The 26,406-nt window shown below is 49.2% G+C and overlaps 1 protein-coding gene across 1 annotated transcript in view; it reads left to right on the plus strand.

The window, feature by feature from the left end:
- Positions 1-26,406, plus strand: part of RBM20 (RNA binding motif protein 20) — a 210,929-nt gene that overhangs the window by 179,154 nt on the left and 5,369 nt on the right. Inside the window, 7 exon segments of the mRNA XM_021073215.1 lie at positions 4,929-5,008; positions 6,914-7,029; positions 7,032-7,564; positions 13,355-13,459; positions 14,588-15,248; positions 16,794-16,928; positions 23,040-23,161. Coding sequence (XP_020928874.1) covers positions 4,929-5,008; positions 6,914-7,029; positions 7,032-7,564; positions 13,355-13,459; positions 14,588-15,248; positions 16,794-16,928; positions 23,040-23,161 — 1,752 coding nt within the window.

Consider the following 26,406-nt stretch of genomic DNA (forward strand, 5'->3'; position numbering starts at 1 on the left):
CAGCTTTTGATTGGTGTTTCTTACCAGGCAAGGTGGAGGGAGAAGAGGGAGAGATTTTTAAGGTATTTCTCCTCTCCTCTCCTCTCTTGACTGTTTCCTCATGCAGTTAATCTTGTTTCCCTCTACACTCTTTGGGGCAGAAATTCTGTCCCTCAGGGTACTGGGGGCAGAAACTGCCGCATGATAGATGTCCAGCTAATGTGTGGAATGAGTAAGAAAGGGAAGATCTGAAGGCACAATGAAAAGTGAGTGTTTTCCTTCCCGCAGACCTGCATGAAGGGCCTGGTTATTCTATAGATGCTTCTCCAGAATCGGAGTGTCTTCCATGCCAAAGGGGACTTGGAATAGTTTAAACTTGTGGGTTCCAGTCCCTCCATCAGAGAATTGGCAGGGGAGTCTTCAAGTCCTCTTGCCCAGAGATTCTCACTTAGTAGATTGGGCTGGAACTGAGGCTCTCCAGTGGTTTGGGGGCAGCCAGCCTGGTTTCAGAGCCAGCGGTCTTGCCAGCCTCTTGGCCACAGAGATGGTTTCTGGCCCTGGGCAGCAGTCTCAGGAGTGATCCTGCTGCTCCTGATGAGGAAGATTAAGTCAGCAAGTGATGAAGGAGGGTCTTCTCCATGTAAGATGTGGTACCAAGAGCTGCAGTGAATATGAGGTTGGTCCTCACTTGGGGAAAGTGTGCCGTCTCACTGGGGAGATAAGCACTTCTTCTGAGTGGTTATACAAGATTTAAACCTGGGTGCCTACGCATGGAGCTTCTGGAAGTTCAGTGCCATAAGGCAGTGACTTGGTTGTGTAAGGAAGGGAGAGATTCCTGAGTGGGTGAAGGATGAGGCAGCTTAAGTGCATCTTAGAGGCATCTCGGATGCCAGATGGCTCTCATTATCTCACCTTTATAGGTAGGGAAGGTGAGCCTCCCACAGAGGGCTTCTGGGCAGAAAGAGTTGGGTGAGAAGAGATGTAGAGCCTGCAAAGTCCAGTCATGTCAGAAACAATCAGGGTGGCCCTGACGGGATTTGGCTCTGACAAGTTCAGGGCTCATCTGGAAGGTTTCAGCATCTTCCTGGGACCCTGGAGGCTTGTAAAACTGGGGTCAGAAGGCATGAAACTCTCCAGCAGCTTCTTTTATGTTGGCCCAGCGTTCTGGGGCTTTTATGGGGTAGCCTGCTCTGCCTGGAGGGTCTCAGTGGATGCCAGATGGATCTCATTATCTCACCTTTATAGGTGGAGAAGGTGAGTCTCCCACAGGCAACAAGCCACGATCCCAGGTGACCCCACCAGCTGGAGGCAGAGCTGGGGCTGCTCTACACACATTGAAATTCTCCAGCCCCCGTGCCTCCCTCTGAGAAGGCACTTCTCTGGGACTGTTTAGGACGCAGAACCTCATCCTTAAGTCAGCAAAATGCATTGACTGAGAGCACGGGATGGTCCCTGCCAATTCTCTGACAGAGTGACTGGAACCCACAGGTTTAAACTGTTCCAAGTTCCACTTGTTGACAGTGAAACCGGATTCATGGGGGCTCAGTAGACCATTCTCTCCACTTCTGTGTGTGTCTGAAATGTTTTGCAATAAAAAGGTACCCAAAACATCATTGGAGACATCCTCTTCCATTTCCACCTGCAGTGAGTACAGCATTCGTTTACCTGCTTCCTTTACACCTTTAACCAGGATAACGAGGCCAGGCCTGAAGAGGAAGGTTGAGAGCATTTTCCTAGAGCTGTGAAAAGTTGATTCTGTTATTTGAAAGTCTGGCCACTTCTGACTTCTTCTCAGATGGCAGCTGGCAGGGTGTTTGGGTCACGGAGTGCCAACAATTTGGAATTATCACTTAAAATAGAGGAACTGACCTCTGGGCCTCAGGGGGTGTGGGTCGCAGTGCCTGTGACTGCCAGACCCGGTGTTTAGTATTTGCAGATTGTCATGTCCTTTCACTAAAGCCCACCTCTCCCTTTCTGCAGCCTGCCATCATGGAGCAACCATTGCATGCAGGGCCCTGGGCTGGCTGTGCCATCAGCAACCCCATTTCCTGCCTCCACAGGGCCATGGGATCTGATGAAAAGCAACTTAGGGGGCACTGGGCTAACAGTGGAGGCTGTTCTGCAGCTGGGAAAACAAGAGGCAGGGAAACATTAGAGCTAAGAAGAGGCTTTTCTAGCCCCCAAAGAACTCTAGATGCATCTCTTTGACCCGCAGGGGACAGCCTGGGCCACTTGAGGATGTTTTCATCTATGGTGCCTGATTGCTGGCTCTGCCCTTCATCAGGGAACACCCAGAGGGGAAGGGCCCAAGGGGCTGCTGTCTATGCTGCTGGGCATGGGGAGGGGCTAGGGGCTTCCTGAATGCCTCTGTCTCTGACACTGGCCTGACCTGCCCCTCCCTGCAGGTCTCAGCCCCACCCCCCTGTTACCCTTGGGAAACCTGCAAAGCCTCAGCCACTCCCTGACCAGGCCCCCTCTTTTCACACCTGGCTTTCCTGGGTCTGGGCTGCAAGGAACAATCATGAGGATTTGAGGTTCCAGAGAGCAGAAGAAAAGTGTTGGGGACCTTGGAGACTTTTTTTTCTCTTTTCTTTCTGCTGCAAAGAGTAGCTCACCCAACCCCCTCAGGAGGCACATTCTTAGCCTTCACCTATTCTGGCTTGGCAGAGTGAGGACAGATTTGGGACCCAGGATGTGGCCTCCTAGTGACAGCAGATCTCATCACCTGTACCTGCACTTGGTCGTGATGGCTCCCGCCAGCTTTCCCAAGTGGCCCAAGTGAGGGCAGTGCTGCACCTGGTCTTCTGGGGACCAGCCATCCCTGGCTGGCCTTTCCCTTGATGAGAGAGTAGACACCTTCCACTTTGTGGCCCAAGGTGGGCAGGCAGGAAGAAGACCTATGGAGTGGGCTCACCTCTAGACCAACCTTCTCATTCTCCCCGCAGGTAGCGCCCCCCAAGCCTGGTGGGAGGAAAGGTGGCCTCAGTGGGATGGAGGGAAGCATCCTGGGCCCCAGCCCCAGCTCCTTCCCTCTTGGACTCGGGTCTCTGCTTCTGGTGCATTTTAAGCAGTTGAGGTGCTCGTTGGCAGTGCAGGGCCTGGGTGACCTGGTGACTTATAAGCGACCCTTGTATGTGTTTATAGAGGGTCAACCTTTGGTGAAAGGGACCATTCGTCAAAACTGTGAGGCCTCCCTTTGGTTGGGTATCATGACCAGTGCTCAGTTCCCGGGGCTTTTCTAGACCAGGGATTGACTGGCTTCTTGACCTCCAACTTCTTCGGGACCGCAGGGGAGTGATCACCGGCTTCTTTTTGACATTCTTTCCTCTTAAATTTTGAGTTGTTGAGAGATCCCTCCCTGGCTGGAACATTTTATATCCTTTCCCTAAGTCTTAGCTCTGCCCTCTCGCCCTGCAACCACAGGCAGCTCTTCCTTTATTTTCTCCTGCACCATTTTCCCCACTCAACCCTCCATCTCAACAGTAAGACGGATGAGCAGCCATGCACCCAGCGCACTCACAGAGTGCAGAGCCCAGCGGGGTCGCAGATCTTGTTTCCTGTCTCTCACCCTGGGTTTCACATCTGTAAAACGAGATATTTGATGATAACTGACATGCAGATATGTCTAAGATTTCATGATCCTTTGTTCATGACACAGGGGAAGAAAAACCAAGGATACAAAGAGCAGTTGATTACATTTCTTAAAACTCTCTGTCAAAAATTGACATCACAGACTGAAGGTAGGTCTTTTAAAAAAAAAATCAGTTTATTGAGCTATAATTCACAAACCATAAGTTCACCCTGTTCCATACATTTTAATTGAATGGACGAATTCTGTGTCGTCTTTTAGAAAATGTTCCCATCCTTTTTCTTTTGTGCTCATGAATATTTTTTTAATCATTTATTTTTATTTATGTATTTATTTATTATTTTTGGTCCTTTCTGGGTTTAGGCAAGGGCTTTGGTTGGGATTTAGGGACTGGGGTTGGTTCTGTCCTGGCATTGTTACCATATAATGACCTTTGGGAAGGGTCCAGCCTTTGGGTGCCCAGCATCCTCAGCTGTGGAACCTGGCTCACAACCTGCACTGCCCATCCCCAGATTTACACTGAGCACCCAGTGACCCCTCAGAGGTCCAGTATTGCAGGGGGCCCCGGGGCATGGAAAGGACCTTGGAGTCAAAATGCCTATTGGCAAGTTCTGACTCTTTAACCATCTCTGTGACCTTGAATGTGTCCTTTGACCCAGCATGACTCCAGGTACCACCCTAGGACACAACATGGCTGGGGACTGCAGCTGTCTCAGTAGTCAGGTGTAAAGTGGAGCCTGCATTCAGTGATCTTCAGGTCTCTTTCCTGGTTATTATGCCTCCCTCCCTCCTTCTTTCCCTCCTTCCTTTCACATTTCAGGTATTTTCTTTTATTTGGGAGAGGGTGGGAAGTGGGTATTAATAAATGCTGCTTTTTGGAGTTCCCATCGTGGCTCAGCAGAAATGAATCTGCCTAGGATCCATGAGGATGCAGGTTTGATCCCTGGCCTCACTCAGTGGGTTAAGGATCTGGCATTGCTGTGGCTACGGTGTAGGCCAGCAGCTACAGCTCTGATTTGACTCCTAGCCTAGGAACCTCCACATGCCGTGGGTGCAGCCCTAAAAAGACAAATATGGGGGGAAAAAAAGTGCTTTTTCCCAGCATGTGTGTGGTGAGCCTCAGGCTCCTTCCCTTCCAGCTCAGCAGATGCCACGTGCCACGTGCCCTGGACCACTCAACCCCACCATCGTTCTGCATCATGCTCATAAGCCTCATCCTCTGGATTAAACTTTTTCTTCCCCTAAAAAGGCACTTTTCCCCCTTTGGTGGATGGGGCAGGGAACCCAAGTCCAAGCCGCCTCCCTCTGGTATTTGCAAGACCATCTCTGGTCTGATGGTGTCCCCTCTGACTTTGCCTAGAAACCTGGGAAAACTGTGGCTGCCATCATCCAGGACATCCATTCCCAGAGGGAGAGAGACATGTTCCGGGAAGCAGACAGGTGAGGTCTGGCCTTAGGTCTCAGGGCAGGTTCTGGGTCATTGGAACATTCTCCTCTTCCCATTCTTAGGGTATTTGGGTCACTTCGTGCCCTGCCCTTACCCCTGCCATATAAGCCTTTCTGGGCCTTGCATTTCCATGTGCCTGAGGGGACACATTAGCCCAGTTCCCTGCTCAGGATAAACCTCAAAAAAATGCAAGAGGCTAAGCTTCCTCTTAGCTACTCCTCTTTTGTTGGAAAGGAATTGAGGAGGGGTCTGCTAATATATGGCTTAGGGGCAAGGGTACACATTGCTAAATCAGCCTTGAAAGTGTATGAGGGGGCTGTGTGGGGATGTGTGGTGTGTGTGTGCTTGATATGTATGGGAGGTATCCTGTGTGTGTTTGGTTCAGGTTGTGTGTGTGTGTGTGTATGTGTGTGTGTGTGATGTATGTGTGTGGTATGTATGTGCTGTGTTCGTGTTTTCTGTTTAGAGCCAGCTCTTGAGCTAAATGTACATGTAGAAACAGCCATGGTGTGACCAATTGTTTATTCTGAATGTTGAATGCATTCAGTTTTCCAGTTTATTTCTTCCAACTAAAGCTGTGACTATGCCAAACTGGGGCTGCAAGTTCATCACTGTCACTGCCCTGTGGAGGCCAGTGTGGAAACAGCAGGCAGACACCTAGCTGACACATTCTGTGGTTCTTAACACCTAGCTGATGGCGCTCAAACCCAGGGGCGGTCAAGGCTGGTCGTAGTGAGCCACATCTGTGTCCCCTGGTCAGTGAGGACTGTTGGATTTTCCTGTATTCGGGAACTAAATGAAAATTGCTCATACTTTTATTTATTTATTTATTTATTGTCTTTTCTAGGGCTGCACCCGAGGCATATGGAGGTTCCCAGGCTAGGGGTCTAATCAGAGCTGTAGCCACTGGCCTACACCACAGCCACAGCAATGCGGGATCTGAGCTGTGTCTATGACCTACACCACAGCTCACAGCAATGCCGGATCCTCAACCCACTGAGCGAGACCAGGGATCGAACCTGCAACCCCATGGTTCCTAGTCACATTTGTTAACCACTACACCATGACGGGAACTCCAAAATTGCTCATGCTTTTAGAATATTGGGTGGATGATTAAGTTGGCCTGCTTAAAAACAACCTTCTGTGTGTGTGTGTGTGTATCTTTGTATGTAGATGTTCAGGTTTGGGACTTTTGTTTGTTTATTTGTTGTTAATATCATGGCTATTTGGATTTTTAAAAGGCACGTGTGAAGCCACACCATACCCCTACAGTTCTGTAGCAGGTTTGGGAGGCAGGTGACCAAGAGGTCTTACTCTGAACCCAAGAAGGGCCAGGGTCCTTTTCTGGGTTTCCATTTCCTCATCTGATACTTGAGCAAGTCAGAGCTCTGAGGACTCATCCAACCCCAAAGTGTTTTCTGAGAAAAATGGAGGCCAAGAGGTGGCCCTCAACCTGCTGGAGGCCAGGTGGAAGGGAGGCTTCAGTCCTGTCATCAGGAGGTTGGCTGATTGAACCCCAGGGTTAGGCAGCTTTGTACACCAGTCTGGACCAGGGCAACCTTGTCCTCCACCCCCCCAATCCCAGGGGAGTCTCCTGCTTCTTGAGTGTAGCTAACTTCCAGGAGGAGGAAACGGGGCTGAGCCAAACCAGCCCGTTCATCCCAGCTCTCAGGAGCAGAATGAGCACAGGGCCAGGACTGTGCTTAAGGAAAATCCCTCCCAGAAGCCAGGGGGAGGAAGAGCTTGCTCTGGGCCACTCCGTGCGTGTGCATGCTTGTGAAGAGTGTGTAGCCAGGTGGAATTGTGTGCACAGTGTGTCTATTGCAGAGATGGTGGATCTGGGATATGGGGGCTGTGGGAGGTACAGTTTCTATAACAGCTGCTCTGCTGTCTCATAGATACGGCCCAGAAAGGCCACGATCTCGAAGTCCAGTGAGCCGGTCACTGTCCCCGAGGTCCCACACTCCGAGCTTCACCTCCTGCAGTTCTTCCCACAGCCCCCCGGGCCCCTCCCGGCTGACTGGGGCAACGGCCGGGACTCGTGGGAGCACTCTCCCTACGCCAGGAGAGAGGAGGAACGAGGCCCGGCACCTTGGAGGGAGAACGGGGAGGACAAGAGGGACAGGACAGACATGTGGGCACATGACCGCAAACACTACCCCCGGCAAGTGGACAAAACTGAGTTAGACGAGCGCCTGGAAGGAGGGAGGGGCTATCGAGAAAAGCACCCAAGGTCTGGGTCCCCCAGCTCGCTCCACTCTGTGTCGGGCTACAAAAGCCGAGAGGATGGCTACTACCGGAAGGAGCCCAAGGGCAAATCGGACAAGTATCTAAAGCAGCAGCAGGAAGCCCCTGGGAGGTCCAGGAGGAAAGACGAGGCCAGGCTGCGGGATGGCAGACACCCCTACCCCGACGACTCGGGCAAGGAGGATGGGCTGGAGGCCAAGGGCACCAAGTCTAAGCAGAGTGAGAAAAACAGAACCAAGAGACCTGACAGAGACCAGGAGGGAGCTGACGACAGAAAAGAGAGCAGGATGGCGGAGAGTGAGGTAAGGATGCAAGCCCTCCCCCCAGGTAAGGAGAGGCAGGTCCCACGGGGGGATACCATAAAAGTGATGAACATTTATAGAATGAATGAGCTGCTTCCTGAGTGTTTACTCTGTGCCCAGCACTGTGCTAAATAGACATGTTCTCTCATGTCATTTAATTCTCATAGCAACCCTATGAGGTAATACTAGTAGTAATTCTGTCATTACTATAGATGAGGAAGCTGAGGCCCAGAGAGCTTGTTAGTTGCCCAAGGACACACAGGAAATGGCAGAGCTGGAGGTATACCTAGGTGATCTGGCTCCAAACCCCACAGTACCCTGCTGCCTTTACTAGAAGTTGGGCAGGGACATGATGCAAAGGCCCTCTCTGGGCCTGTTTGTCCAGGGCGGAGTGGCTCTGAGGTGTTTGCACCCCCAGACTCTGCCAGGAAAGATTTGACCTTTGGTCTGCTCCGTCCTCTCTCCTGCCAAAACCTTCACCAATCCTCGGGATTTGAGGAGAGGTGGGAAAGGAGAAGCAGCACCACCCACTAAATCATACTGGGTGCCCAGGGCTTGGCGTGTTTCTCTAGATACTGTCCACAGTGTTTTCCTTCCACTGGAATAAAGATACTCAGCGGTTAGCTGGCTCCTTTCATCCAAGTGCCTCATCCACTTACAACCTGCTGCACGACTTCAGTTCACACAGTGGGTCCAAGGAGGACTCTAGGTACCAGGTTTATATTCTTGCTTGGCGCATACTTCCTTCTTGCCAGAGCTGCCTACCTATAAGTAGGAGTGGGATAGTGGAGATTGGCAGGGAGGTTGGGGGGTAACCTTTATAAAGCATCCAGTTTTTAGAATCCTATATGCATATCTTCTAGTCTGACCCAGGAGCTGATGACTGTGACTAAGTCCAAATGAGAATTCCAGGTCTCAGTTCCATGAACACTGAAGGGGCATGCTTTTGGCCACAGCTTTATTCATGTATTGCCGATGAGTGTGCCAGGCATAGGGGAGCCAAAGAACATATGTTGAGACCAAGGTCTAATGGTGGAAGCTGAGCTGCAGAAATAATTTACATCCAGTGGGGCCCTTGCTGGAGTCAAATAGTGGATGGGCTGTTCTGTGGATAGTCAGCTGTGCACAGGAGAGGAGGAAAGCTGCACGGAAGAGGTGACATCCAAGCTGGGTGTTGAAAGGGGGGAAACGAGCAGTTCGGGAAGCAGCAAGGGCAAAAGTGAAGAAGGAAGACTTCTTTTAATTGAGGTAGAGTTGATTTACAATATTACATTTCAAGTTTACAACGTAGTGATTTGATATTTTATAGATTATGCTCCATTTATGCTGGCTGTATTCCCTGGGCTGTACAGTATATCTTTGTTACTTATTTATTTTGCACATAGTAGTGTACACCTCTTAATCCCTTACCCCAATCTTGTTCCTCCCACTTTCTCATTCCCCACTCGTAACTACTAGTTTGTTCTCCACATCTGTGAGTCTGTTTCTGCTTTGTTATAGTCATTCATTTTATTTTTTAGATTTCATGTCTAAGTGATAACATAACAGTACTTGTCTGAGTCTATCTATATTGTTGCAAATGTCAGAATGTCATTCCTTTTTCTTTTCTTTCTTCCTTTTTTTTCCTGCTTTTTAGGGCCACACCTGCAGCATATGGAGGTTCCCAGGATAGGGGTCGAATCAGAGCTATAGCCACTGGCCTACGCCACAGCCATAGCAATGCAGGATCTGAGCTGCATCTGCAACCTACACCACAGCTCACAGCAACACATTATCCTTAACCCACTGAGCAGGGCCAGGGATTGAACCTGCATCCTCATTGATGCTAGTCAGATTCGTTAACTGCTGAGCCACAACAGGAACTCCTGTCATTCTTTTTCATGGCTGAGTAGTATTCCATTGTCTATATACATATACCACATCTTCTTTAAGGGAAGACTGTTATGAAGAACCTGGAGATAACTCAATGTGGTGGTGTCTCTAGGGCATGTTAAAGGGTAATGTTTTTAAAAAGTAAAATCATGGCTCCTGTGCAAACATAAAATGAATATATGACACACCAGGCACCTTCCACCACAGGGCCTTTGCATATATTCCCTTGCTTAGGAGCCTTCCCCACTGAAATCCACATGGCTCCCTCCTCACCTCCTCTGTCTTTACTTATTGACACATTCTCCAAAGTTTATTCCTGGCCACCACATATAATCACAACATCCTGGGAGTTCCCGCTGTGGCTCAGTAGGTTAAGAACCCAATTGCAGTGGCTCAGATTCAGTCCCCAGCCCAGCACAGTGGGTTAAAGGATCTGGCATTGCTGTAGCTGCGGCTCAGATTCAGTCCCTGGCCTGGGAACTAGCATGTGCTGTGGGTGTGGCCATTAAAAAAAAATCACAACATCCCAACCTACTTCTCTTCTTTCCCTGCTTTCCTTTTTTTCAGTGGCACCTACCTCCTTCTAACCTATCCCCTAATGTCTGTCTTTATTTTATTTGGAATTTAACTCCTTCCCAGCCCTCCCCCACCCCACCCCCCACATCACCTCCACAGAGGCCCAAATTTTTGTCTGTTGTGCTCACTGCCATGACCCTAGTTCCTAGACTAGGGCTTGGCACAGAGTGAGCATGCAATAAGTGTTTGTGGAAGGAATGAATAATTGAACCCAGACTCTGGAGACAGAGGCCTGGCTTCTGAGAACCAGGTCACACCCTGGTCTTCTCAGCCTCAGTTTTCTTGTTTGTGAAATCGGTGTGATCACAAGGCCATTGTAAGACTTTAACAAGCTTGTGCTCATGGGAAACCCTGAGAGGTTCTGGAGAAAGTGCTGGTGCTGAGGAAGCCAGTGTGTGTGCTGCTCAGTGTGCATGGATGGCCACGACCAGACCTAAGACCCAGCCTTGACCATGAGACCAGGGGAAGAAGAAGGTCAGGTCGATGAATGGGGAGACCAAGAGAAAGAAATGTTCACCCACTTTCCTGGAAGGGGCATCAAGGTTTACAGACCCAGGTGACTAGAGCAGGGAAGCCAAGCAGGTGACCCAGACCAGAGAGCATGAGTGAAGTCAAGGTGGAAAGCTGGGACAGTGGCAGACCGAGGAGGAGGTGCCTGTCTTTCGGGGCAGCCACTACTCAGCTCTGTTCTGTGGCTGCCATTCAGGCGCCATGTCCTGTGCTGTCAGATCTCCCGTTTCTAAGAGCAAGACCGAAGCCCAGATGTATCTGTATGAAATTGCCCACGTTTTAGAAACTGTATAGACCAAAACATGTCTGTGGGCCAGATGGAGCCCCAGGGGTCTCCAGAATGCAGCCCCCAGTATAAACCATCCATAGGAGAGAGAAATAGGAAACCACTTAGGCTCAGTTCAAAGCCCAGACAGAGACCCAAGCACACTGGGAGGCAGGTGGGTACTTGTTATTCACTGTACTCCCTCCTACCAGCCTCCATTCTCTCTCTCTCTCTCTCTTTTTTTTCTTTTGGCTGCCCCACGGCATATGGTGTTCCTGGGCCAGAGATCAGAAATGAGCCACACTCAAGACCTAAGCCACAGTTCTGGCAACACCGGACCCTTAGCCCACTGTACTAGGCCAGGGATTGAACCTGCCTACTGCTCCAAGACACCTCTGATCCTGTTGTGAGTCAAAGCTGAAATGACCCCTGAGCTCATGGAGCTCATGGTCTAATGAAAAACATACTAATCAAATAATTCCTTAAATGAGTAGACGAGTGTGAGTGTTAAGTGCTAAGGAGATGGAGGTATATAGTGCTGTTAGTGCCGTAATGTATCAGAGGCTTCTCTGGGTTAGGATGTGGCTGTTGAGATTGAAGGAATGATGGGTATTTACTGGGTGAAAAGGAGGGAAAGCAGACAGTGGGAACATCATGTGCAAAGGCCCTGTGGCTGGAGGCCAGTGATGCTGGAGCAGAGAGGGACAGGATTAGAATGGTGGGAGGTGAGGCTGATTTATCAAGAGGGGCCACATCATGCAGGTTAAGGATTTTTGCCTTTATCATAAGTGGAAGGGGAAGCAAATGAAGTGTTGAAGCAAGAAGGTGCAGTGACGATATGGTCGTGTTTGTGTTTTGGAGTCATCATTTCTGATCGGCTGGGAGAGAATATACTTGGGAGAAGACTACAGAGCGCAGAAGGGGGAAACCAATTAGGAGGTGGTTTAGCAGTAACCCTGGCCTGTGGAGGCAGCCCTGCTTGCCATAGTTGGGACCTCTTCCCAGTCTCTGAGCTGGTGGGGGGAGCTGGGTGTATTGAATGCAGTTTGTCTGTTCCCCTTAAGCGGCCGTCTCTGGCAATGACCCCAGGCTTGAGGGGTGCACTGAAAGGCACTGCTCTGTTTCCTTTGCCTGCAGGGAGGAAGAGCAGGGGTCCGCCTGGCAGGGGGCTTCCGGCGAGGCCCGGCTGTCCCTTCCTCTCCCAGCTTGAACTGGAGGGAGTCTCTTTACTGTGTTGACCTGGGAGTGTGGCTACAGGAACTGCCTGGGAAGGGGAAGGGTTATTTATTTTGACAAGGGCGGGTCATGGATAATTTATTCAGGAAGACAAAAATAAAGAAAAGTGGTTCCCTGTTGGTAGAAGCTATGGGTTCTGAGGGCTCAAAAGGCCTTTGGAGCTGCTTTGAGCTCAGGTTAGCTCAGAAGGCTAGAGCAGAGCTTCCGCTCCAAACACTGGAAAGAACACACACTGGAGGATTTGAACTGCCTTTCCCCTGTCCTGTAATAACTGGTTTAACCCATCAGCCCTGAGCTCCTGCCCTGGCTGGCTTTGTGTCAGCAAAGAGGGGTGTGTCTGGTCATAAGAAATCAGAGTGAGAGTGGTTTGCTTTGAGCCAGAAATGTGGAGAAACTGCAGCTTGCTTCCAAGAACGCCTGGGAATAGTCAATGATTTGGTGGCCAGAGTTTACGTCACGGGAGAATATCCTCCTCAAACTTCTAAAATGGGAGTTAGCAAACTTTCTAGGCTATATAGGCCAAGAGGCAAAATTAAGGCTATTGTGTAGAACTTATATAATCATTAACATGCCACCACATAGAGATGTGAAAAGCATTGTTAGTTCACAGATTGCACGAAAAGAGGCAGTGGATCAGATTTGGCTTGAGGACTGTGGTTGGCTGACCCGTGTTTTAAAGGCTGGTCAGAGACCCTCATTCTCAAACCAGACACCTGCTTTCAGTGTTCAGTTTCCCAGACATGAGCACTAAGGGTCTTAATTTGAGGGAGGGAATAGGAGGAAGGAAGAAGGGAAGGGATTGCTAGTTTGGATCAAGGGCAGAGATAAGGCAAAAGAGAGACACTGGGTGACAACGCCCTTCCTACACATCAGTGGCCTGGATGTGATTTTTCTTTTTTATGACCAAGAGGGATCTACTGGGGAGGTGTCACCTTGATGGTTTTTAACCTGCCAGGGTCAGTTCCTGCTTGGCCCCTTTACTCGCCATTCCTGTCTACAGGTTTCACAGCTGTGAAAAGTACCCAGTTTGCTGGGGATTTCTGTCTCCCTAAAGCCTTCAGGCCAGCTGTGAAGACATTTCTGTGCCTCCATTTGTCTGTGTGACCTTGAGCGAGTTACTTAACCTCCTAGAGCCTCAGTTTCCCCATCTGTGCAATGCAGATGATAACAGCACCTGCCTCCTCTGGGTTTTGTGAGGATGAAGGAAGTGATGGGTGTGAAAAGCAACCAACAGCGTTAGCTGTGCTCAGTAGCATTCTTTTCCCCTTGGTGTGCCCTCTTTTCTCTGCCACTGCTCACTGGTGATTGGTTTGTTCTGTTCTTTTGCTAAGGCTGGAAAAGAGGAACAGGACAGCATGGAAGAGAGCCCCTCATCAGTGGGCAGGCAGGAGAAAGAAACAGAGTCCTCTGATGCAGAGAACACAAGGACAAGGAAGGTAAAATTTGTCCTAGGTGCTGGCAGTATAGCCACATTGGCACAACAGCCATAAGGCTCCGAGTTACAGGCTTCCCGGGACTCGACCAGGTCCCCATCCTGCCGGTCGCTGCGTGGAACATGTCTGAGATCCCACCAGCAGGTCCATGAATGAAGCCTGCACTTCCTGGAGGAGCGGCTTTGCCTGGACTCTTTACAGTCTTTACTGAGGAAATCTTTAGCACATTCCTGGGCTCTACCTCAGTCCCTAGTAACTTGGCTGTGCTCGTAAGAGAAAACATGTGCCCAAAAAAGACTCAGGCTTCAGAGCCAGGCTTCCCAAATAGGCAGGCCCCTTGGGAGGGGCTGGAGGAGGAAGAGGGCGCCTTTGGGTACTCAGGCTGGGGCTCTGACCTCAGCAGGCCCAGACCCTGGGATTAAGAAAACGTCTCCTGGGCTCGTAAAGATTATTTTACTTGATTAAAATGAAAAAACCCAGTTACAAAGCTGGGGCTGCCACAGCAAAAAGAAATGTTCTTGGAACGTGGCCAGCTTCGTGCCTTTCCGGTCAGGAGGGGCGGAGAGATGAGTATCGCTGGCAGGGAACTGATCTCCTAAATCTGGCTGCTGGGTCCCTGGGCTGCTGGGGACACAAGGGGAAAGTTTTGGGAGGGGCCAAGTGTGAGCCATGGCCACAGAGGGTTGTGCCCTTGCTGAGAGAGGGTGTTTGGGGAATTCTTAGGGACTTTGCTGCAGTTACATGTAGTGATGCCCTACAGGCAGGGCAATAGCTCCAGCAAGTTGATGTAAATGGGTTTTATCACTTAATCTTTCACTCATTCAAAAACTATTTATTGAGCACCTATTATATACCGGGAGTAGAATTTTTTTGTGCCACTTAGAGGATTACACATTAAGAGCCAGATCTTGTGCTGCTTTGAGCCTCATCCTAGGGATGAATCAGTGATGAGAGACTTGAATGGTTTACAGCTCCTAATTAATTGATAAATGTTCCCAGGTAGAAATAAGATGGCTGAGCACCTTTCTGGGTTAAGGGGGTCCTCTGGTCAAGGTTTGCGCCCTCTTCTGCTTAAACACCAAGATCTACTCCTCAGCCTCCCTCTGACCTCCATTCTGCATCTTCATTCAGGAGCAAGACTCAGAGAGCGGAAGTGAGGCAGAGGGGGAGAGCTGGTACCCCACAAACATGGAGGAGCTGGTGACGGTGGACGAGGTCGGGGAGGAAGAAGATTTTATCATGGAACCGGACATCCCAGAACTGGAAGAAATTGTACCCATTGACCAGAAGGACAAAATCTGTCCAGAAATTTGTCCCTGTGTGACAACCACCTTAGAGCTGGACTTAGCCCAAGATTTCACCAAGGAGGGGGTCAAGACCATAGGTAACGGGGCAACGGAAATCAGCCTCAAGTCGCCCAAAGAACCACCTTCTGCTTCCACGAGCTGCCCCAGTGACATGGACGTGGAAATGCCTGGCCTAAATCTGGATGCTGAGCGGAAGCCAGCTGAATGCGAGACAGGCCTCTCACTGGAGGGTTCAGGTTGCTACGAGCAGCAGGCAAAGGGAGCAGAGAGTTCAGATGTTTGTCTGGCCCCTATGCTCGAGCAAATGTCTTCCCCCAAGCCAGCAGAGGAGAGGGCCTGGCAGCCTGGCCCATTTCTCGATGATGGCAAGGTCGGGGGGACCCCCGAAGACGGGGCTGCTGAAGGCCGCCCCCTGGAGGAGAAAGCCAGCACTCCCACCGAAACTGACCTCCAAAGCCAGGCTTGCCAAGGAGTGTCGACCCAGGGTAACTACCTCCCTTTCCTCCTGTACGGTTGGGTTGATGGGACCACTGCTTCCCTGGAGCGGTGTGTGGGCACATGCAGGCCAGAACCAACAGAAGGCAAGTGCTGCTGGTGCAGAAGGCAAGCCGAAAAGCCTGGTTAAAATTGTTAGCGCTTTTAGGTAATTGGTGTAAAGGAAGTTGGATAGGAAGCCCAGGTTTTCTGAGAAGCAAACTCAGGACGGACTTCTCTGAATTTATGGAAGCCCAGAGGCCTCTAATGACCAAAATTAGCAAACGTTTGGAGTTATCAAAGGAGCTTTGGTTCCTAGGGATCAGCAAGCTGCTTCTCTTGCCTGCACGACAGAGGACCACCCAGGCAGTTATTTCTGTGAGGCCTGAGTGAGGGGGTGGGAGTGGGGGAGGCCAGGAAAGGAACAGGCAGAGGGAAGAATGAGGGGCTCACCAAGGGGTCTAGCCTGTGCCCCTTCTCACCACCTCCGACCCACTTTTCTCCAGGGTCTAACGGTGAAATAAGACTTGCCCTGGGATTTACTCCATCTGCACCAGAGGTGATGTTGTGTCTGTGCCCGGCACTATGACATCATGAAAGACAGAGTTTAAAATAGGCCAAGCCCTGTCTTCTCTGCCAAGTGGAAACTAAGATCCATCAAGGGCCATGGGGGAGGGGGTGGTGGAGTAGCTCTCAATGTCCTCTCAGTGGAAATAACTAAAAATTCATTTTGCAGAGAGTCTGCAGCATTCCAGAGTTTGAAGTAAGGGAGGTAAGGGTGGAGGGCAGAAAAGAAAGAGAAAGGCTTAAAAATAAACAATTCAACCTAGTGCTCTATGGTTGGCACGAGCTAGTAGGTGAGTCGGAGGCTCGGGCTTCCCGCCATGTCAGGCTGACCTGAGCTGTTTTTCACCTGCCTGTGTGGATCTGAGTCTCCATGGAAACTCTGCCACAGACAGCCTCCTTGTTGCTAGAGAAACGCCAAGCCTGGGCTGTGTCTAGAGAAGGCAAGAATAAAGGAGGAGCAAAGAGCTGTTCACCTTGCTCTCATCAAACCCCTTGTATTTTGCAGTATAGGTCTCGACATGCACTGGTGTGAATAGCTTATTGGCTTACCCAATGTTTGGAGTTCATATTTAATAACACTGCTCAACAGGCTTGGGGTGAGAATGGCCCTGCCTTCTCTGCCCGCCTCAGTGCCCCTGTGGACGTCAGCACAATTTTTGCACTTCAGTAATTCTTCTGCCTGCAGACATGGACTGATACTGAATCAGGGACATGGGAGTGGATCATCCCAAAGGAAGGCATTGGCAGCCCACCCCTACCCCCTGCAAAGATCTGCTGAGTTTTCTTGGGGGCAGGGGCGTTCTTTTGGCCGCAGAAAAAGCTTTTCACTCTAGCACTTTGGTTCTAATCAGCAGCCTTCCCCCTCGTCTCATGGTATTAACCAGCCCCCTGGGACCATTCCTATCACACAGTATAAGGAATAGAACTGCCGGGACTCGCTGGGGCATGTCGTGCTTCCTAAGTTCTTTGCTTTGGCTCACATTTTGCAGAAAACTCCGGGTATGTGGAAATGAAATCACTGGATGCGAGGTCACCGGAATACACTGAAGTGGAGCTGAAACAGCCCCTTTCTTTGCCTTCCTGGGAACCAGAGGATGTCTTCAGTGAACTTAGCATTCCTCTAGGTGGGTGGAACACACAGTCTTCCTCGAGAAGTCGGCTCCAGGAAACGATAATGCCGTAATAACATCTCAGGGCTGGAGAGGGCTTTTTGTCAGCTTGTTGTTGTTTTTCATGTCTGAGGCAGCCACCTATATTTGTGTGCTACTTTCGAGTTTCTTGCCGTTTCAGTCTCCCATAGTCCACCAGATATCATACTCCACGGGGCCCGACTTTGGATGGCACTGCCCTGGGAGCCAGAGCAGACTTATTCCTGACCACACAGCCCTTATTCTGCCAGGGAAGCAGAGGCCCAGGGGCCACCACAAAGTCAACAGAAATGAACCACTTCTGCTAACCTCCTTGCCCCAGCCCTTCCCAAAACAACGCTGCAGTTTTTCTCTTTGAGGGACCAGCTTCTCGGAGGTAATGATACTGAATAGACTGAGTTTGGGACAGACTCTATATTGGTGATAGAGGAGCTCTGAGCAGAGACCTGGACCCCTGTCCTCTCCATGCTGGGGAACTGCATGTTCTCAGACAAGTCGTACTCAGGATTTTTTTTTTTTCTTTTTTTTTTTTTTCCAGTCACTCCGAGTCCTTCATTAACAAGTTGATGAGCCCCAGAGGGGCTAGTCATCATGGAGGCTCACCCTTTCCATGAAGTTTCTTATTTTTTTATCATCTGCTTTTAAAATTTTCTTCCTCTTTCTGTCCTCCAAGTATGCCATTTTTTGTAGAGTCAGAATCGAAAAGCAAACTTCCTTTTTTTTTTTTTTTTTCCTCTCGAAAGGAATGAGCTTGCCGCGTGGCATCCAGCATGCCCCGGGACAAAAACTAAAAAAAAGGAAGTACGTACTGACCTTAGAATGAACTTAGGTGAGCAAGAAAACCCTGGGTTTTTAAACCCTGCAAAACAGTTGTGAAGGCTGCCTTTCAGGAAAAAGGTGCCAGGCGGTTCGTTTGTGCATGCGTTGTTCATGCATTCAGTCAGCAACCCTTCCCAGAGAACATGGCTGTGTGAGGCATTTATGGGGTGGGAGGGGATTGAGAAATGGAACACAAGTCTCTTGGCGGCCAAGAATTTAGAATCTGTACGACACACACAAGCAAAAGTGAAGAGTAAATTCTGCTACCTTGTCATTCCTGCCTTTTTTTTTTTTTTAATAACAAAAAATGTGGACGATTATTATAACAAATCTTTAAATCTGTATAAAGTAAATATTAAATGTTGCATCTCTTCCCCACGCAGAGATAGGCCCTGTTATACCCACGGATAGTTTTTCCACCACAAAAACAGGATCACACTATATACATTCCGTGCAATTTGCTTTTATAACTTGACAGTGGGTCTTAGAGATCTCTTCACATCAGTGCATAGAGAATGCAGTCTTCTTAACCACTGCAAATATGTCATCCTAAAAGCTTTACCCTACATTACTGATTCATTTCTGGTGGATATTTAAGATGTCTCCAGGTTTTTTGTCTTTTTTTTTTTTTTTTCATTATTAAAATGCTAAATTGTTTCAGTCATAGCTTGTTTGCAGGGGTTTTTTTAATTATTGAAATTCTATCATTTAGGGTGTTTTCAGTTTTTTTCTTCATTATTAAAATGCTATCGTTGGAAGTTTCTGTGTGGCAGAGTAGGTTAAGGACCTGATGCTGCCACAGCTGTGAAGCATGTGGCTTGGGTTCAGTCCCTGGCTGGGGAACTTCCATATGCTGTGGGTATGGCCTCTCCAAAAATGCTACTATAGTTAAGCTTTCGCTTTTGTCACTTACCACACAGGCACCATTGCTAGTGTTTATTTCATTTAACTCTCTCAAAACACCTGTGAGGTAGGTAATATTTTTTTATTCCTATTTTACAGAGATAAGAAATCCGAGAGGCAGGGTTACAAAGCTAATGAACAGCCTAGATTAGAGTCAGGGTTCAAACTCTAGCAGTTTGACTCCTGATGCCACACTGTCTCTGTGTTCTGCCGCCTGCCTTCCAAACATACTGTCACCGTTTGTGTGTGAGCCAGTGTTTCTATAGGACAGCGTCCTAGCCCTGGGCCGGGGGGGTGGGGGTGGGGGGGGTGGTATATATTTACATTTCGAATTTTCATAATTGCCACTAAATTGCTCTCCAAAAAGATGATATCAGTTTTCATTGCTACCTCACATGAAACTACTCATTCTCCACATCCTTGCCAACATGGGGTTTTATCAGTTTTTAATAATCTTCACCAACCTGTTAGGAGGAAAATGGTAGCTCATTTTATTTTATTTTTTTAAATGGCTCTATTGAGGTGTAACTGATATTAATGAAATGCACGTATTTATTTGGGGTTTGGGGGGAGGTTTTTTTGGCTGCATCCACAGCATGCGGAAGTTCCTGGGCCAGCAATTGAACCCATGCCACAGCAGCAATTCGAGCCACTGCAGTGATGCTGGATCCTTAACTCACTGAGCCACACGGGAACTCCTGAAGTGCACATATCTGAAGTGCACAGTTTGATCAATTTCGACATGTGTACACACCTGTGAGACCAGCACCGCAATCAAGGTAGTGAACATAGTCACGCCCCTCCCCCGATATTTCTTGACACGCCTTTGTCATCCCTCTCTCCCAACCTCACTCCCCAGGTAACCAGCCCTCCTCCCTGTTGCTAAATATTAGTTGGCATTCTAGAATTTTATACCAAGGGAATCATTCAGTATGCACTTTTGTTGCCTGGCTTCTTTGACTCACCATAATTATTTTGAGATTCATCTAAATTGTTGGGTGTATGGATAGTTGGTTTCTATTCATTGTTGCGGAGTATTGCATTGTGGTTACGGATAGATCACATTTTGTTTATTCATTCAGCTGTTAATGGGCATTTGGGTTGTTTCTGGTTTGGGGCTATGACAGATTGTACTTTTATGCCTGATTATAGTCTCTGAATAGCTTTGGGACCCATTGTCTTATTGATTTCAGTGAGCAGCAGGGGGTTCGGTACTATTTTCTGCATCTGGCAGGTGACGAAACTGAAGCCCAGAGACCTATTACCCAAGGTCACACAGCAAGCTCAGGTCAGAACTCAAGATTCCTAATCTGAGACCACCCTGCCCTCCTGTTCCTACAGTTCAGGCAGCACAGTATAGGAAAGGCGATTTTCATGCAGTGGCTAAGAGCACAGACTGTGGAATCTGATATCCTGGGTTCAAATCCTAGCTGGCAGGCTGTTTATTTAACCTCTCTACCTAGCTTTCTTCATCTATAAATCAGGGAAGGTAGTAGATGCCTGCCATGTAGGGTTATTTTGAGGATTAGATGAACGAGTACTTGTAAGGTCTTAGTATCTTCCAGTAGGAGGTACTTAGCACGGGTTGTCTATTGTTATTACTCGTTTATGAAACAGTTACTGAGACCTACTGTGTTTTCTCACTGGGGCCGCATAACCCTTTCCCCTCCACAGCCTGTCACTACTGCAGAGACTTCTAGTGGACGGAGCTGGGGGAGTAACAACTCAGGCTTGGTCCCTCTGGAGAGCAGGGAGGTGGAAGGAGGAGGAAGGGAAGGAGAAGTCCTGCAGCTCAGGGACTGGGCCGGGCACAGGGGTGGGGAAGGGCACCCCCATGCATTTCAGGCCAGCTCTGGTGACCCCTGCCAGCGTGAGCCTACCAAGGCCTGCTCTTACCAGAAGCAAAGGGCATTGGCTACAAAACGCAAGTTTCCCCTCCACCCATCCCAGGCTCTGCTAGGATGACGGAGTTATAATTACCCGTGCCAGGGGCTATTATTAGAAGGCAGTGCTGCTTTAATTATGGTACTTAATAGAGGCTGGAAAATGGGAGAACGAAGTTGCTCCAGAACTCGCTGGGGCTGTGGCAGTTTTTTCTTGACATTGCCGCTTCCCCAGCTCTCAAGTCCCAGAGATGTCTCGAGGCGGCATTGGCAGCCTGGTGCCAGGGCAACAACTCCTGATTACTCAGGGTGAGTTCCTGGGCGTTGGAGCGCCTCCCACCACTTCTTCCTCCTCACAGTCTCTGACCACCTGGTCCTGCCTGGGGCTGACCAGCCCCCCAGAGGCCTGCTGGGCAGGAAAGAATTGCTGCCCAAACCTGGAGTCTGGGCTCTCCAGGCAGCCCTGGTGAAAGACTGGAGGGCAACAAGGCCTCTATGGAGAAAGGTTTTAACACTTGTCTAGAAACTATTTTTTGAGCACCAGGCAAAATGCTAGGTGCTTCCCCAAACACCATTTGTGATGCTATTATTCCTATTTCACACACGAAGTAACTGATCTCAGAGAGGTTAAATAAGTAATAACTCCTAAGGGGATTCCTGTTGTGCCTCCTCTTGTCTTTTGTGGGCCTTGGCTCCAGTAGAGCAGTAGCAATGGGGAGAACTATTTTGTAGGGACAGAGAATGAAGGCAGGCCTTGCTTAATGCTCTTTTTTCAGCCACATCCAGGAGTCAGGGTCTGCTGTGAGCTGGAGGGGCAGACTGGCCACCCACAGGCAAAGCCAGGAGCTTTCCCATCCTTTGCAGTGAGGGTGGGAGGACGAGGGAGACACCCCCCCCCTCCGCCCCCGCCCAGGGCAGCCAGGTCTGAGTGACAGCCTCACACAAGACTGCCGGGGGCACCGCAGCGGCTTGCTGCGTGGCAGTTGGAACTGGCTGACGCCCAGGCCCCAGACCACAGAGGAGCAATCAGTCAAGGCGGGCCTCCCTGGCTCCCTCCTCCCTGCACGCCTGCCCCTCCGCACTGATAAGTGGCCTTTTGGAAGAGGAGGAAAAAAAAGTTGTAATTACAAGTCTAAGCTGCTTCTCTATGACAGGGTCTCCCATGCACTTAGCTCTGTCTCGCAGGAGGTGGGGGAGGAGGCAAGGAAGGAAGGCCTCAACTAGTCGCACACAGTGCTTTGGCAGAAACCAGGGCTGTCTCCCTCTCTGCAAGAAGCTGCTCTGGCCCTGATGTCCAGATCCCAGCCCCTCAGTGGGGCCAGCTCTCCCACCATCCCCCATCCCAGCAAAACTAACCAGATGGGCAGCAGCAAAGCCCCACTGAAGTGTGTCAGGGCTTATAGCCCCCGTCTGAAGGCAGGATCTGGCCGTTCCTAGTGGCCACCCCCTCTCTTTCATTTCCACAGTGGGTCCTGCTGTCATGGCCCTCGAACTATGCTCTTTAGCTGGTGCTTCACAATCAGGTCCTGAGGAAGCTGAGTCCCAGGAGGGGTTCAGCTGACTTTCCGCAGGCTACACAGATTCTTAGCATCTGGTCTGTGCCTTTTCAAACCTGGAGTCTTTCCACTCTGCTGTGTCTTCAGGAGGAGACCCGTGACCTCCCAACAACACCCGGAATAGCTACTGTTCCCCTCTGAAGATGAATCCTTTGGACTCTGACACTGTCACTTCTCTGGCTGTTGGGCCACTGTTTCCTTTCCTCAGAATCAAAAGACCTCTCAGAGTCCTGGGACTATTATTTAGGGAATCACAAATGAAATGCTACTGATTTTAATGCTTCAGATGTAAAGGCTGGAGAATGATGGGAAAATGTTTATGATAAGCCATCACATGAAAAAGGGAGGGGGCAGAATTTCACTTAGGGTATGATTAAAAGTCCTCCCTTCCCCACCCCTCCGTGTATATCTACATAGAGATGGGGGGAAGAAACTACTTTGACTTTTAAAATTTTCCGTAATGGACACGATGCTAAAATAAACACACAAAAATGTGTGCATTCTTCTAGAGACCCGGCCCCAGCAGCTGCACAGAGGGGTACCTTGCGGAAAAACAAAATCCACCCAGTAAGATCTAAGAAACCTCTTTCCTCCTTCTTTCCCTGGAGACAGGCTAATCATAATAGAGCCGGGACCTACTCCTCAAAGGCAATTGCAGAGCCTGAAACTGCTAAGCGCCCATCGCACCTCAGGGGGTACGTCCCTCCCATTCACAGCCCCCTGTGGATGAAACTGATGCTCTTTTCTTGGTACTTCTTTTGCCCTTGAGGAAACCGAGACCAGGAGAAGCTGGGTAATGGGCCAATGTCAACATCTGGCGAGGGCTGGCGTGCATTGCTCCATTTCCACCTGACCACTATCTGGACCCCAGTGGCCTCCTTCCACCTTCCTGATTGCCTACCTGTCCATTCCCCATCCCTCTGCAGGCGTGGAGTTCGTGGTACCCAGGACTGGCTTTTACTGCAAGCTGTGTGGGCTGTTCTACACAAGCGAGGAGATGGCAAAGATGAGCCACTGTCGCAGTGCCGTCCACTATAGGAACCTACAGGTAACCATTGCTCTTCCTTGCCTAGCATCCTCGGAAGGGGATGAGGGCCTCCCCAGTCTCATTCTGTGAGTTTCTGTCTCCTTCCATCACATGGAAAACTCCTACTCTCAGACCTGACTCCACCAGGCAGCTCCTGCTCTCAGAGCATCTGTCTCCACCTTAGTACAAAACATTCTATTTGGGAGTTCCCGTTGTGACTCAGTGATTAATGAATCCGACTAGGAACCATGAGGTTGCAAGTTCGATCCCTGCCCTTGCTCAGTGGGTTAAGGATCCGGTGTTGCTGTGAGCTGTGGTGTAGGTCGCAGACGCAGCTCTGATCCTCGTTGCTGTGGCTGTGGTGTTGGCCAGCAGCTACAGCTCCAATTCGACCCCTAGCCTGGGAACCTCCATATGCCATGGGAGCCGCCCTAGAAAAGGCCAAAAAAAAAAGACAAAACAAACAAAAACAACACTCTGTTTGGGTAGTGTTTCTTTTGTTTGTTTGGGTTTCGGTTTGGTTTGGTATCTACCTGTCCATCTAGACTGAGTGACTCAAGTTGGTATTCACTTGGCGCATAATGGGGCCTGACCCCTTCTCACAGGACCTGGATGCTCCCAATGTGGATGTTTGTTTTTTCTCCCGTGCAGTATCCATGTTTAATGGTATAAAACTCATTCTTATGTTCTATTGAAATGTCTGTCCATACTGCAGCTATTTATCGCAGGTGTACCATGGACCAGACTCTAGGCACTGGGGAATACAACAACAACAAAAAAGCAGACAATAATCCCTGCCCTCATGGAGCTTCCATTCTAGCATATGAGATAAGCAATAAATAAGTACATTTTATAGTATATTAACAGGTGACATATAAAAAATATGCTATATATGTATTTCATACATCAGTTGCAAAACACACCATTTTTTATTTTGTTACTCAATAAATTTTATTACATTTATAGTTGTACAACAATCATCACAACCACACCACTATTGTTTTGATATCAACAAGGAAAAAATGTTATAAATTAGGAAAACAGGAGTTCCCATTGTGGCATAGCAGAAACAAATCCGACTGGGAGCCATGAGGTTGAGGGTTCCATCCCTGGCCTCACTCAGTGGGTTAAGGATCCGGCCTTGCCGTGAGCTGTGGTGTAGTTCGCAGATGAGGCTTGGATCTGATGTTGCTGTGGCTGTGGTGTAGGCCAGCAGCTGTAGCTCCAGGTCGACCCCTAGCCTGGGAACCTCCATAAGCCACGGTGCAGCCAAAAAAAAAAAAAAAAAAATTAAAAAAAAAACAGAGTCCCGTCGCATGTTAACGAATCGACTAGAACCATGAGGGGTTCTCCTGCTCAGGGAACATCCGGCGTGACCTGTTGTAGCGCAGACGCTGGATCCACGTTGTGGCTCTGGAGCAGTGCTGTGGTCGATGACCCTACTGAATCATATCCGGACGCCAAAAATAGCAAAAAAAAAAAAAAAAAAAAAAAAAAGAAAACAGGGAGACTTCATCAACTGTATAATGCATCTCAATTTCAGAACTGTTATGTTAATGTGTGGAAAAACACTTTTTTTTCTTTTTATAGCCACACTTGCAGCATATGGAAGTCCTGGGCCAGGGGCCCAATCAGAGCTGCAGCTGCCAGCCTACACCACAGCCACAGCAACAGCAGTTCTGAGCCCCATCTATGACCTACTCTGAAGATGTGGCGATGCCAGATCCTTAACCCACTGAGCAAGGCCAGGGGTCACACCTGCATCCTTACAGAGACTACATCAGGTCCTAAACCCACTGAGCCACAATGGGAACTCCATGAAAAATATTTCTTAAAATCAATGAGCTACAGTAGTGTATCCTGTAATATATGCCTAATATATAGCATATTAGAACGTGATTTTTATAATCCACTTCTGAAGGAAGCTGGGAATTAGTAATGTAATAGAAATCATAGTGGATCAGATGCCTGGGGTAAGTATATCAAGGCACCTCCTGTTTTGACTATGAGGACTCAGACTAGATTTTTGAGGTGTAAGGCCTTGGCACTGGCAGACCCTTGGGGTAGCAGAGTGCCCTAATTCCAGAGCAGGCATTCCTGTCAGTTAAGTTGTTAAAGACCAATTGCTCTGGTGGTTCTTAACCAGGGGTATGAACTAGAATCTCCTAGACAGTGTTTTGAAAGCATATACATTACTTAGGCCAGGTGCTCACTAGAATTTGGGGGGGGGGGAGACCTAGGAATATGTAAGTTGAGAAAGTTCTCCAAGTGATTTGAATATATACCCTTAGTTAAGAAAACTGATATGGGCCAGCTCAACTTGTTTTTTCATTGAGAAGACTGAGGCCCAGAGAAGCCAGGGATTTGTCCAAACCTTGGATTTGTTCAAGGTTCTGCAGATGGTGAATTATCAGGCCTGGGAATGGGACCAGATTGCTTGATTCTTCATCACGGTCTCTTTTCACCCTACTAACTGCAAACTCTTGCAAACTGAGACCCATGCCATGGCCTGAGTCACAGTCTGCAAGGGACTGTCATTGGCTATGTCCAAACTCAAATCATTTAAACCTCTTGAGTTCCCTCTGGGAAACAGCTCTCCTATGGCTGAGGAAGCCACAGGGCTGGGACCCCAGGCCCGGCCTTTCCTGGGGGTGAGCAGTGACCTGGCCAAGCCAAGGGTTCAGGTTGGACTCCACAGAGCCCGCTGAGAGCAGCTGTCTACCCTGAAGACACCACCATCCCCCACACCGTCAAGGTGAAACCTATGGAATGGCAGGGCTGGATGGGGTCTTGGAGATCATGCGGTCCTGATTTTCCCAAAACTTTGTCTTCATACCAGTTGGAGGCTTTTAAAAAATAGCTTCCTGGGAGTTCCCGTCATGGCGCAGTGGTTAATGAATCCAACTAGGAACCATGAGGTTGCAGGTTCGGTCCCTGCCCTTGCTCAGTGGGTTGACGATCTGGCGTTGCTGTGAGCTGTGGTATAGGTTGCAGACTCAGCTCGGATCCTGCATTGCTGTGGCTCTAGCATAGGCTGGAGGCTGTAGCTCTGATTTGCCCCCTAGCCTGGGAACCTCCATATGCCGTGGGAGCGGCCCAAGAAATAGCAAAAAGACAAAAAAAAAAAAAAAAAAAAAAAAAAGAAAATAGCTTCCTGGACCTACCCTGTCCTTGCTTATTCATTCTCTCTAGAGTGGGACCTGAGAATCTGCATTTTACAAAGTCTCTCCAAGAGTTCCCATTGTGGCACAGTGGGTTAAGAATCT

The sequence above is a fragment of the Sus scrofa genome, chromosome 14 (genome assembly GCF_000003025.6).
Source record: "Sus scrofa isolate TJ Tabasco breed Duroc chromosome 14, Sscrofa11.1, whole genome shotgun sequence".
In the NCBI taxonomy this organism is placed as follows: Eukaryota; Metazoa; Chordata; class Mammalia; order Artiodactyla; family Suidae; genus Sus; species Sus scrofa.